Source organism: Equus asinus, chromosome 12 (assembly GCF_041296235.1).
Source record: "Equus asinus isolate D_3611 breed Donkey chromosome 12, EquAss-T2T_v2, whole genome shotgun sequence".
In the NCBI taxonomy this organism is placed as follows: domain Eukaryota; kingdom Metazoa; phylum Chordata; class Mammalia; order Perissodactyla; family Equidae; genus Equus; species Equus asinus.
In genome coordinates, this window is record NC_091801.1 from 58881640 (window position 1) to 58896484 (window position 14845).

A 14845-nucleotide genomic window follows, 5' to 3' on the forward strand; every position below is an offset into this window, starting at 1 on the left:
CTGCAAGATAACAGGTTCCACGTAAGCCCGAGTAGTGGAATACTTTACTGTATTAAAAACAGATTGATATTATTTCAAGTCTTAATCAACTCTCTGAGTTAAAACTGTTTGATATAAATTTGAATATTGTCAACTCTTATTTACCACACACTAGTAATCAAACATAATCAATTGACAATCACTTTCTAAAATAGCATAAAAAGACAACATATTTCCTTCCTCAACAATAAATGCAAGCTAAATCAATTATTGCACAGCAAGGAGTAGCTCACGTGCAATGAATACAATCAAACAAGGAGCACATGTCCTTTTCCACAGCGAGCATTTTGTTTTTCATCCTTAAGTACTTCTAGTAATGTTTTGATTCATTCCAAAGACGATATAATTCAGAATAAAATTAAGCCAACAACATCTGTGCTAAGTACTATATTCAAGAGGGAACCATTTACACAAATTTCCCTCGTTTTCTTCTTTTTCTGAGGAGGCTAAAGATAGAATTTTAAGAAAAATATTGGTTTCTATTGGTAATATGTGAGGGATTCACAATATCACACATGGGATATGGCCTCACTGTGTCCTAAAAGAATTTAGACAAAGAATAGGGAAGTACAATACAAGTAAAAACATGTACCCTAGTTTGAGAATTGAGGCATAATTTATAAAGGTACTGGTTTTTGAATCCCTATCATACTGATTTACTATTGCTAAGCTAAGTAAAAAGTATAAGAACAGATAATTACCCAAGTTTTAAGTTTAACATGATTATAGAAAATTATTTAACATGGATTAAAAGAGCAATTGCATCTGTTAACTGTGGTTTGAAGAATCAAATTTCGTGACTGCACATCGAGTTAGAAAGCTATCCTATAGAACATCTACCTGAAATTTCGCTCATTTATTTCTCGTTAAGAATAACAACAGAGAGATACTCAAACCTCAGGTTATATATCATAAATGCAAATTAGGTAGAAATTTTATCAATGTCCTATATGATATCAATAACCAGTTTGACAGCTATCTTTAACTATGTGAACTGAATAAATTATGTATCAAGCAGATTTTACTACGGAAATAGGTATATATAATTATATGTATATCATCGTGTACTCAATCTTCATTCATATAAACCTTTCTTTCAAACTTGTGATTACACTTGAGATCTAAATTTACACCTGACATTTTCCATCCTTCTGAAATCTCAGGTCATCCATCCTTAAACTAGAGCAATTTTCAACACATGTATGCCATTAATGTCCACCAATTCATTTTTCTAAAATTTGATTATCCACATACATTCATCACATAACCTGATAATTAACGAGTGGGAGATAAAATATTTTGGCTAATCAAAAATATTTTGAAAGTTTATGGCGAGACTGCAATTGTAGGTTTGTTTTGCTTTATTCTGAAGTTTGAGTAAAAGAACAGGAGGACTGTCTTTTGCTTTCTTGCTTTCACAATCTCAAGTCTTTGAGCTGCTCATTGTCCTTCTCCTTCTGCTACTTTCCATCTCTTTTGGTATGATCTGACAATCCTGTCGTCTGCATTGCCCACCTTTCCAGAGTATAAATCCCAAAATCACAGGAAAAAGGATAAAGAGTAAACGATAATAGGAGAAAAAAAAGAATGACAAACCATGAAAGACATACGAAGAAGATCCTAAAAATGCACCTGCCTTCAGCTCACACTCATGTCGATTTTCTCAGTGCTCTGCAATCTCACACACTCCTAGGCCTTTAGTGACAATTCTGTGTGTTTTACCAGGGTCTTTGTGTAGTCTCTTTTGTGCTCCACCACATACTTTTTGTTAAGGACACAACCATATTATAGTCCTCCAAGATAAAATCATCTTTAATTCCTCTTTCTGATTGGTCTCTACGACACAAATTCTCAAGTGACTTTCTCTTCTTTCCACCAAAATATCCAGCAGACTGTTTATTTTCCAGTTCACAAGGCTATAACCTTGTTACCTGATGACTAGAATTTTAAGACGTTCTCTGAGTCAGGATCCTGACTTCGGTTTCTCCCTATAATATGACCATTATGTCACTTCAGATACTTTGTGTATAAAATATAGTACAAGGTTCTTGTCCAAAATCTATAAAATACAAAAAAATGAGTAGAAAATAAAGAAAAATGCCCTCTAATTCCACTACCCATAGACAACCTGTTTATCTTTATATTCCTTTTTTTCTCTGCCAAAAAATATGTATGTATGCACGTGTGTTTATATGTGTATGTATATAATGAAAGTAGGATCATAGTATGAATCTTTTTAAGCCTTTTATACTTAACTATATATTGTAAACTTTGTCCATGTCACTAAATATTCCATTACAATTTTCACTTCCTTTTTTTTTTAAATTCTATCCTCCACTATTGGACTCTTAAGTTATTGCCTATATTTCACTGCATTATCTACCACTCTGAATGCCTTGTCTGTCCCAGGCTGAAATACTTTAAACACATTCTTTCATTTAATTCTCACAATAGGCCTGTAAGGCAGACATTATTATCCCATTTAACAGGTAAGCAAACAAAACTCAAAGAGTTATACACTTGCCATACACAGCTACCATACCTTAGCTGAAATTTGAATACAGATATATTGGACATCAAAATCTGGTAAATATTCCATACAGTTGCATGCCAATTCATGCTATATAATAAAATTTAAACTTTCTAATTTAATTTTATTAAAATACTTCCATCTAATATTTCCCTTGTTAACAATGTACAATGGAAATACAGATTTAATCAAAATCATTACTTTACCTAAAAAGTTAGCAGTTTCTTAAGAGTAATAATTGGTGCGAGCAATATAGCAAGATGGAAATTGTAATATAATACTGAGATGGTATTTAAATTTAAACAGTTACATACAATGACATAATTAATTTACTTAGGAAAAATCCTAGGTAAACAATTAGAAGTGTACATGAAGCCATGTTAAAAAGACCTATAAATGTATATCAAAAAGACAAAAAAACTAAACTGTAACAAAAAGAGGATAATGACACAAATTAGACTATGTAATGCCAGGAAGCCATTTTAAAAATCAAAATTTTGAAAACATGTTATGGTATGGGAAATTATTCTAAGTCAATGTCAACAAAGAAAACATTATTTAAAAAATACTTACTGTGGTATTCCAAAACTTTATATTAATTTGTTCATTACACAATATTTATTGGAAGCTTACTTAAGATGAGAACTGTTCTAGGCACTGGGGATATGATAATGAACAGAAGACCTAAATTCTCTGCTCTCGTACCAGCAGAATATATGTGCTATTTGTTTCGTTCATTGTACTCTTTTATATCACCAATTTTTTATACTCAATTGGATATACATACACTTACACACCCCACACACATAACATGCTCGTAAAATTGGCATTACCTATATATATATGTTTTTACTTATATATATATTGTTTTTACTTATATGTGTATGTAAAATATATATATGTTTTTACTCATATATATATGTTTTATATATAAGATATAATAGGCATTATATCTACCTATCTGTCTATATATATAATTTTATAATTGGCATTACATGCATTTATAAGTTATTTATACTACCTAAAGAAATATGTCCTTTAAAAAATATCATCCAATCTCAAGTCTGAAAGCTTTCAATATCATTTGCCAATTAAACACATCCTTACGCTTATTTTCCAGGACTCTCCAGTGAGAATTGTGTACATGGCACATAGGCCTTACAGGCTGAATTGTGTCCCCCCCAATATTTGTATGTTAAAACTCTAATCCTCAATGTGACTGTATTTGGAGATATGGCCTTTAAGGAGGTACTTAAGGTTAAATGAAGTCATAAGGGTGGAGCCCTAATCGAATAGTTCTGATGTCTTTATAAGAAGAATAAGGGATATCAGTAGTGCTTGCTCACAGAGAAAGGACCATGTGAAAACGCAGGGAGAAGACGGCCATCTACAAGACAAGGAGAGAGGCCTCAAAAGAAAGCAACCCTGCCAGCACCTTGATTTTGGACTTCTAGGTCCTAGAACTGTGAGAAAATAAATTTCTGTTATCTAAGCCATCCAGTCTGAGCTGTTCTGTTACGGCAGCCCAAGCAAACAAATATTATACAGGTTTGGTCATTTTACAGAGGTAGGTCATACAAATCATGCCAATTCTTTTGCTTTGCCCTTTTTCTTACTCAGAAAAGTCTTCTTTATTTATCTATCTTAACTAAACTTATCATCCAAAATTCTGTGTAAATTTTATGGGCTAACTATGTTTCTCAACGACTTCAGTCACCAGTCTCATCTGTCTGAAATTCCATCATGTAGTCAATGGTATAATCAAACACTAAATTACTCTCTTATTTCATTTCTTTTATTTCTACCACTCTAAATGGTAAACAAATCTTTTAAAGATAGGGATCATCATCCCTCACATTTTTTTTCCATACTCTGTAGAGCGCAGTATATTAATGGTTGCAAACAGATGCCAGAAATGAGGAAGAGAAAAAAATTAAAGGGTAGATAGAAATAACTAGAAGCAATACTAAGTTAGGGCAAAAACTTGGGCCCATACTTTCAAAGCCTGCAGTGCCCTTTCAATATACTCCATATCTCGATTGCCTGTCACCACTGAAGACAACTCATGGTGTGTCATGCTCCCTCTGGTAGACTCCAGATTCTTTTCCTATTCTGACTCAATAGTAAGCAATAGAATATATACTTATTTTTATGACTATGGGTATTTCTATCATATCATACTGAGAAACCTCTCTGGGGATCAAAAAACCTAGTATCTTTTCTCAATTTCTACAGTTTTAAGTCATCCATTCATATTAAAGTTTGGGGTAAAAAAATTGTAAAAATTTAAACTTAAAAATAAAAGAAATGATGTGAAACATTTATCTCAAAATATCATTTCCATAAAAGCTGACAAAAGGCAAACTATATGTTTGAACAACATCATATACAGGGTGTATCTTTAAACTCTGATAAAGCTTATAAATGATTTATATTTCTTTAACCTACCTAAACAAATTGGGATTGGGTAATTCCATCTTCTTACAGGTCCAGGCATACAGGTAATGTGAGAATGACCCTATATAAACAAGACAGTGCAGCTCAGGAGACATTTGAAAAAGTCTAAAAGCATAATGAATGATTATTAAGAAGACAAGCGTAAATATATATTGTAATTTATAGATTTTTTTTTATTTCTACTGGATATCTTAGTATGACAAAATAGAAAAGGTAATTATAAACATTTGTGGTAAAACGTAAGAAATCACAAGGTCCCAGTAGAAAACTTAAGACTCCATATCACATTAGAATTGTGGTTTTAGCATTTTTCTACCAAAATATGTTCTACTAAAATACTGCAATGATTATACAAATGAAATGGTCATAAACATAGTTCTTTATGATAAATTGCTGTAATATTCAAGATTAAATATGTTAAAGAACAATTATAAAATTCTTTCATAAAAATATGAAAACAAGTCAGTTAAGGTATATTAAATTTTCAATTGAAATATAAAGTCCAGAAAGATTTGACTGAACTTCCGAGACTAATAATTTGTGATACAACTTTAAAGACTATAAATTATTAATTTTTAATTTTTCTTCCTAAGGGAATTTGTTTACTTAACATGTGAAATACTTTCTGCCTCAATTTTTTTCTCAGTTTCTTAATGGGTCTATCATTTAGGGAGATTTTTATGAGACCATAATTTTGAGACCTTCCAGAAAACCTACAAAAGAAGATCAATATAAATACATAAAATCAGAATACATATTGCAAATTCACTTTTTTAGCAAAATACACTGGTAGCTGATTTTCGGTAATTAGGGGAAGTTATTTGCAAGGAAGTTTCATTTAATGCTTTAAGTAGTACTTCACTTATGTTTTCAAATTCTAAAGATCCAGAAGTTCAATTGTCATATCCTAAGTGAACAGAGAAAAAAGTGAAGCAAAGATTAATTTTGGTTCAAAAATCATTTTTGGTTGCTTGCAAACAAAAAAATTTAGTCCATTCCAGCAACTTCTCTCATGCACGTATTTTCTTGACAAATTGAATAACCTCTCACTTAAAGCTAAACTATGCAGCCTGAGATCAATATTGTTTTAAAGTTGTGGATTGTCAACCATCAGTCGTTAACATATTCTGAAAGGGCAATGAAAATTGAAACCATAATTTTAAAATAGACTTACCTGAAGAGAATAGCCTTGATCACACTGAAAGGATATCACATCACCAACCATATATCTGTCTCCAATTTTAATTCCACTGCTAGGAGTCTGTGGTTCAGGACAGGAATCCAAGCCAATTGCTAATAATATGAAATGATAATAATATAAGTAACTTTCAAACAATGAATGCTTAAATCATGCATATTAAATTACCAAAGTTGAACACCTTTGTCATTAAAACTAGATTTTAATTGAAACATTAAGAATGTTCTGTGATCAACAGGGTGGCGACAGTGCAGAGAGCCCTGAGAACCCCTGGACTGTGACTGATCCAGTTCCAGCAGTCTACCAAAGTCACCTGGCACACTTAGCTTACACAGGAGACGCTCCTATACAAAGTTACTTCCTCAGGAATGGGAAAGGTAGCTGTATGGGTTGACTCATAGAAACAAACACAGAGAGTCAGACAAAATGAAGAGACAAGGGAATATGTTCTAAAGGAAAGAGCAAGATAAAACTCCAGAATAAAACCCCTAATGAAACAGATAAGTAATCTATCCAATAAAGAGTTCAAAGAAATGGTCATAAAAATGATCACTGGAACACAGGAGAAGAATGGCGGCACAAAATGAGAACTTCAACAAAGAGTCAGAAAGTATAAGAAAGAACCACTTAGAGCTGAAGAATACAATCACTGAAATGAAAAAAATACAGTACAGAGAATCAACAGCAGATTAGATTATATGGAGGAACAAATTAGCAATCTGGAAGACAAAATAGTGGAAGTCAACCAATCAGAAAAGCAAAAAGAAGAAAGAATTTTTAAAAATGAGGACAATTTAAGGGAACTCTGGGACAATATCAAGTTTACTAACATTTGCATTGTGGTGTCCCAGAAAGAGATGAGGGAGAGGAAGGGGCAGAAAATTGATTTGAAGAAATAATGGCTGAAAACTTCCCCACCTTGGAGAAGGAAACAGATATCCAGGTCCTGGAAGCACAGAGAATACCAAACAAGATGAACCCAAAGAGATCCACACCAAGACATATTATAAGTAATGGTAAAAGTGAAAGATAAAAAGAGAATCTTAAAAGCAACAAGAGAAAAAACATCTAGTCACATATAAGGGAACCCCTGTATAAGACTATCAGCTGATTTTTCAGCAGAAACTTTGCAGGGCAGAAGGGAATAGCAGGATATAAAATTAAAGTGCTGAAAAGGAAAAACTTACAACCAAGAATACTCTACCCAGCGAAGTTATCATTTAAAATAGAAGGAGAGATAAAAAACTTTCCACACAAGCAAAAACTAAAGGAGTTATCACCACTAAAGCGGCCTCACAAAATATATTAAAAGGTCTTCTCTAAGTGAAAAAGAACAGGTCACACCTAGGAATAAGAAAATATATGAAAGAAAAAAATGTAACTGGTAAAGGCAAATATATAATACAATTAGTAGATCAATAACTTTAAAAGCTAACATGAAGGTCCAAAGACAAAACTAGTTAAATCAAGTATAACTACAATAAGTAGATAAGGGATATACAAAATAAAAGATGTAAAATACCATGCCATAAACATAAAACATGAAGGGGGGATTAAAAATGTAGTGCTTTTAGAATGCATTCAAACTTAAGCAACTATCACCTTAAAATAGACTGCTATATATATAAGTTGATACATAAGAACCTCATAGTAACCACAAACCAAAAACCTACAATAGATATACAAAAAGTAAGAGAAAGAAACCAAATATAATACTAAAAAAGTCATCAAATCACAAAGTAAGAAACAAAGAGAAGAAAAAAGGGAACAGAGAAGAACTACAAAAACAATCAGAAAACAATTAACAAAATGGTAATAAATACATACCTATCAATAATTACCTTAAATGTAAATAGACTAAACACTTCAATAAAAGGATACAGGGTGGCTGAATGGATAAAAAACAAGACCCATCTATACGTTGCCTGCAAGAGACTCACTTTAGATCTAAAGAAATACACAAACTGAATGTGAAGGGACAGAAGATTTTCCACGCAAACAAAAATGAGAAGGAAGCTGGGGTAGCATCACTCATATCAGACAAAATAGACTTTAAAACAAAGACAGTAACAAAAGACAAAGGGACATTACATAATATTAAAGAAGTCAATCCAAGAAGAAGATATAACAATTGCAAATGTTTGTGCAACCAATCTAGGAGCAGCTAAATATACAAAGCAAATGTTAACATACATCAAGGAAAAAATTGACAGTAATAGAGTAATAGCAGGAAAGTTTAATAAGCCACTTACATCAATGGCTAGATCACTGAGACAGAAAATCAATAAAGAAACATTAACTTTAAATGACACATTAAACCAGATGGTATTAACAGATAAATACAGAACATTACATCCAAAAACTGCAGAATAGACATTCTTTCCAAGCGTACATGGAACATTCCCCAGGGTAAATCACATGTTAGGCCACAAAACAAGTCACTACAAGCTGAAGAAGACTGAAGTCATGACAAGCATCTTTTCTAACCACAACAGTATGAAACTAGAAATCAATTACAAGAAGAAAACTGGAAAAAACACAAACACACCGATACTAAAGAGCGTGCTACTAAACAACCAATAGGTAAGCAAATAAATCAAAGAGAAAATAAAAAAAATACCTTGAGACAAATGAAAATGAAAACAACTTTCCAAAATTGATGTACAAAGAATGTACATTTGCGCACACAGAATGGCAAAGCATATGGTTACAACTGTATCACCTTCAAAAGCAATAAAATGGGATTTATTAAGAAGAAAAAAGAATGTTCAGTGAACAAGATTTACCTGTAGATGTTGAGAAATGTGCTTTGGAACTCACCATAAACTATTTCTGTTGAAATTTCACGGCACTAACCATTAAATTTGTTGTTAGTGCCATGGAGCCAATTCTGACTGCTAGTGACCCTGTGTACAGCAGAGCAGAACCCTGCCTGGTCTTTTGGCGCCATCCTCTCACCTTCTGGAGTTATACCAGACAGTGCTCAGCTGCTATTCAGGGGTTTTCATGGAAAATTTTTTTCAAAATTGGGTGGCCAGGTCCTTCTTCCTAGTCTGTCTAGTCTGGAATCTCTGCTGAAACCTGTCCACCATGGGTGACCCTACTGGTTTTTGAAATACTGGTGGCATAGCTTTCAGCATCTCAGCAACACACAGCTGCCACAGTTTGACAACCGACCGATGCATGGGTGTGGTTCCCTGACTGAGACATGAACCTGGGCTGGGGCAGTGAGAGCGCCAAATATTAACCACTAGACCACCAGACCACCAGGGGTGGCTAACCATTAAATAGCTGTGCGGTTACACTTAAATTCCTTTTTAACTCCCAGCCTAAATGTCTTCTACTGTAAAACGAACAAAAAAAGAAAATCCCCAAATAAAAAATAAAAATAATTATTTTGAGAATAAAATTATAATTGTAAAACATTCTTAGCAAAATGACTGAAAACTATTTGCTATTTCATCCATATCACTTGGTTCTTTCTTCCTTCATACAGAATGGACTTTTTTTTTTTAATTAAGATTATGATAGTTAACAACCTTGTGAAATTACAGTTGTACGTTATCATTAGTCATGTTGTAGGTACACCACTTCACCCCTAGTGCCCTCCCCCCACCCCCCTTTCCCCTGGTAACCACCGATCAGTTCTCTTTGTCCATATTTTAACTACCACCTATGAGTGGAGTCATACAGAGTTCATCTTTCTCTGTCTGGCTTATTTCACTCAACATAATACCCTCAAGGTCTATCCATGTTGTTGTGAATGGGACGACTTTGTCCTTTTTTATGGCTGAGTATCACGAGATATATTTTGACATACTTATTATATATAAGATTTAAAAAATATAATTATAAGAAAGATTTGTCTTCCAAACATACTGTAATCAGAAAGGAGAAAAACACGTAATTCACTGAGATTTAAAAAGTACTATGTAACATTTGAAATCAGTTATTTATGAAAGGGAGATAATGATAAAATTCAAAATACTTTCATTATTTTTACATTAACAATCTAATTTTCAACATAAAGGAATAAAACATACTACACATAGAAGGCTTACCATAAATAATTCATCTAAAGGTTTAGAAGATTGTTTGATTTTTTTTTGCCAAAACATGTGGCAAATATAATATACTCATGTTTTGCCAAAACGTGAGCATATTATTATTAAAACCTTTTTATCATCAATAAAAGCCAATGTTTATTATCCATTTCTTTGTAACTCACATTTTGAAGCTAATCTAACACATATTTGACTGGATGAGAGGAAGTAGTCACCACTCCAAAATCATTATACATACATATTAATTTCATAGTTAATGAAATTCATTCATTCATTCACCATGCTATTTCCCTCTGATACATGCTTTCATAGCACCACCCTCTACATCTCCTTTGTGGCACTTAACATAAACTAATAATAAGTAAGTAACTGTAATTTGTTCAATATTTATCTCCCCTCTGAGAATGGAAGCTCTAGGCTCTAAGGGCAGTTTAGAGCACAGCGTCTTAAGGAAGCACTCAAAATCGCGGGCTGTATGAATGAGTGAACAGTATAAAAAAGAAAGTGAATCTCAATATTGATCATTTCTTAATAAACACAAATGTCTACTTCTGCAAATGGAAGATACTTTGATGACACAGTGGTCACAGTAGCTAAAAATCATGCCAAATTAGGTGACATTTAAGGATAGAAAACGACATAAAAGCAGTAATGACAGAGTTACGATTAGATCAGAAAGTAAGACGGTAAAGAGGAGGAGTAAATTGGTCATTTGGGAATCCAATTGAGACAGTCCTAAAAGAGATTAGGGGAGTCTGTGGACTGGAATTCAATGCCCGTTGGCTTAATTAGTTTGGTTTCCAAACATATGTCGTGTTTCATATTTCTTGATTTTTTGTAATCTTGAATTTATGGACTTAAGAAAGATAAGGTACAATTAAATTATGATCTACTTTTAAAATTGCAAGGGCTAACTTAATGTCTTGCTTCCCCAACCAGATTTTGAGATCCAAGAATAGATAGAAACTGTCTTACATTTGTTTTTTTCTCATTTAATACCCATTAATGGGCCTTACACATTAAATTTCTCTGATTTCATAGAGTCCTTTACAGGAATTACTGAATAGAAAAAAAAGTGAATTATGATATAAACATGTATGTCTTATCAATATCATTTCACCTTCCTTTGGTACAATCTTAGTTTCTTGGGAGTCCTGAATAGTTCATTTATTAGTCTTCACCATTAAGGTCATTCTCAGAGTCATTCTTATTGTGAAGGCCAAATTTTTTATACATTCATTTCTCTGTTCTTTCTATTAAGTACCCCATTCAGGGTCATATACACAGACGACTATTAATAGCCAGAAGTGGTGATTTCCTCCTCTGGGAGGAGGATAAATAAAACTATGGCATGGTGATGCCATAGAACATAGAAACCTAGTTTTTAAGATAGGTTTGTACCTAGTATATATAGAGATAGGAAAATACTTATGAAAGAGTTTTAACTTAAAAAATGTGATACAATACTCTATAAACTATGTAATAGCAACTTTGTAAGTTAAAAATTAGCATACGGGGGCCGGCCCAGTGGCACAGTGGTTAATTTTGCACGTTCTGCTTCGGCGGCCTGGGGTTCACCAGTTCAGATCCCGGGTGGGGACATGGCATTGCTTGGCAAGCCATGCTGTGGTAGGCGTCCCACGTATAAAGTAGAGGAAGATGGGCACGGATGTTAGCTTAGGGCCAGTCTTCCTCAGCAAAAAGAGGAGGGCTGGCAGCAGATGTCAGCTCAGGGTTAATCTTCCTCAAAAGAAAGAGAAAAATTCCTATATGCATATAGCCACAGAGAAAACTGACCAAAAGGAAACATGCCAAAAATTAGCAGTGGTTATGATTCTTGATTATGAAATTACTGCTGACTTATATGTCCTGCCTTGTATTTTCAAAAATTTTATAATGAACATGGATTACTTTGGACATAATAAAATCACTTATCTATTAGATAAATTAGTACTAGCAGAGAATTGGGGGGTACAAGAACATACTTCCTTCTATTTTTCTAGAAAAATTTGCATTGGACCAGCTCATCTGTTGAATATGATTGTTTCAAGGAAGAAAGTAACATGATAAGGTAATCAGACAAGCAGGAGAAGTCATATATTGACAGCCTCTCTTATTTTTTTGCAACCATTTATTTTATGTTCACTAAAGAAAACAGAACAGAAGGGCTGGCCCAGTGGTGCAGCGGTTAAGTGCCCACGTTCCACTTTGGCAGCCCAGGGTTCGCTGGTTTGGATCCTGGGTGTGGACACAGCACCGCTTGGCAAGCTATGCTGTGGTAGGCGTCCCACGTATAAAGTAGAGGAAGATGGGCATGGATGTTAGCTCAGGGCCAGCCTTCCCCAGCAAAAAGAGGAGGATTGGTGGCAGACGTTAGCTCAGGGCTAATCTTCCTCAAAAAGAAAAAAAAATTGAATAGAAATATCTGAAAACCTTGCAACTCATATTTTACAGTCCTTTTTTTATTTACACAGATGACATCTGAGTAATTAAAAGGTAATTTAAAAATGTCTTCTTTAAGAATTATTTTTCGTTCCTTTTAAGTGACAAAATCAATAGGTTATTTGTAGGAATCAAAAAAGAAAAAGAGAATTTTTGTATAAATGTTGCAAAGGATTCTCTCCTGCTTAGCCAAGGCAAACAAAATATTGACTCATTTGCAGCTCCATAAGTATAAATTTTGTAAAATTATGTCCTTGGCAGTCAAAGATGCTCTCTGGGCAAAATTTTTTAATGGAACTTGGATCAATTAACCTGCTGTTGCAGCCAAAACCAAACAAATGAATCTAGGGACAAATCCATATCAAAATTGCATAGAGTTATGTCTGCTGTCAAATTACTCTAGCTAGTTACCCTGGCTGAAAGCATTAAAACCTCCGTTCTGCACATCTCTAACATTTATTTATAACCCAAAATTATTCTTTCCAATTCTGTTCACAAGGCAATCAATCTGGAGTAGAAAATGTTGTTAATCATATCATTCATATCTGATCTGATTACATATATATATTTATTTACTTATTTATATAATACTTCCTAGTATTCCATAATGATTTTAATGAGTCTTTAATGCATTGAGAGAGGGAGACAGGGAGGGAAAGAAAGCTTAATTGCTGCTAAGACTCCCAGTAACAACATTTTGCTAAAGGAAAAACTCCTTCATGAATTTGAAAAGACAACCCATGTATAAATTTATTGAAAATGAAGACAAAAAATAGTGGATTTGCACTTATGTGAAAAAGGACCAGGAATCAAATCATACGTCTTTGCACAAGAGGTTGTATTCAGTGATAGTGAAGATCTTGTTATTTTAAATATATAACATGTTCTCAATTTTAAATCTTTCTCTAAATAATGGATAAAAAATAACTATTATTTCTATGTTTATGCTATATTTGAGAGTTTTTTAATACTCTAGAATTAACATTTGGCATTCAACGTTTATCATTACAAGATAATAGTCTGAGAATAATGTTGAAGTTGGTGATAATCAAGGGCGAATTCAATATGATCTGGTCTACTAGTTTGAAGAGTTGTAGAAAAATGCAATGGCAAGCCTGCAGACTTTTTTTCTGATATAATGTAACTTGGAATTAATTAATTAATCTACTAAAGAAATATCTGTCAAATACCTATTAGGTAACATGTAACGAATGTCTGTGGATAAGTTTTTTTAGAAGGAACAACTCCGACTTAACGGTCACTGATGGGCAGCAATGGTTTAGGAAGATGTTGTGGTGCAGGCTTTGCTCACATTTACCTTGATCCTTAACTTTTTATTTACTTACTTTACTTAAGTTTACCCTAATTAATGTTTAACTTAGCAATACTCTGAATAACTAATTGAATATTCAGTGTTAGATCCTTATCAAACCTTAGCCTACCTAATAATGCTAAGTTAAATGATAAAATGTTAGAGTCTGATATGTAGGTACCATTTGTTCATTAAATAAGTATTACTGAACACCTACTGTGTACTCTGTATCTTATGAAATGCTGGAAATGCAAAGATTGATTGACAACATAAGCAACTATGCTCTAAAGAAACTCTTGGTGGAGAAGGAGGGGGGTTGTTTTAAAAGACCATTATTCTAGTGGAACAATCAAAATAAATGAAGGTTGTCCTTTGTTTAAATAATTATTTCATAAGGAATAACCTATGTGAGTACTAAAAAATGATAGATTTTACCAATTCATGATAAGGAGGGGGAAGGTGAGTGTGATGTTCTGGCAGACAAAGTGGCGTGTTAAATGAATGGAGTTTCAAGTGATTTTTCCTTCTTTTATCGAAAAGAGAGGGAGTGTTTTGAGAAAGGCAGCAAAAAATGAAGCTGAAAAGGGAGACAGGATATAGATTGTGAACAGCCTTATAGTCTTAACCAATGCAGGGAATTGTATTTTCCTTCTGTAGATAATGGAGGGAAAATTCAGTTATTAAGAACAACCTCTGTGTGCATCCTGGCTCTACTAGTTTCTTGCTCTTTTTCGTAAAGTCTGAGATGGTTTCTTGCCTCAGTTCCTTCACCTATAAAATGGGATGCAAAAATTCCAACTTCA

The 14845-nt window shown here is 33.4% G+C and overlaps 1 protein-coding gene across 5 annotated transcripts in view; it reads right to left on the reverse strand.

Annotated features, from left to right (window-relative positions):
• Positions 1-14845, reverse strand: part of CSMD3 (CUB and Sushi multiple domains 3) — a 1176027-nt gene that overhangs the window by 116307 nt on the left and 1044875 nt on the right. For all 5 annotated transcript variants that reach the window (XM_044781000.2, XM_014843283.3, XM_070481504.1 and 2 more), the window contains 2 exons: positions 6201-6319; positions 5018-5087 (listed from right to left, as the gene is read on the reverse strand). In XM_044781000.2, the coding sequence (XP_044636935.2) occupies positions 5018-5087; positions 6201-6319 (189 nt within the window). The remainder of the gene's footprint in view (positions 1-5017; positions 5088-6200; positions 6320-14845) is intronic.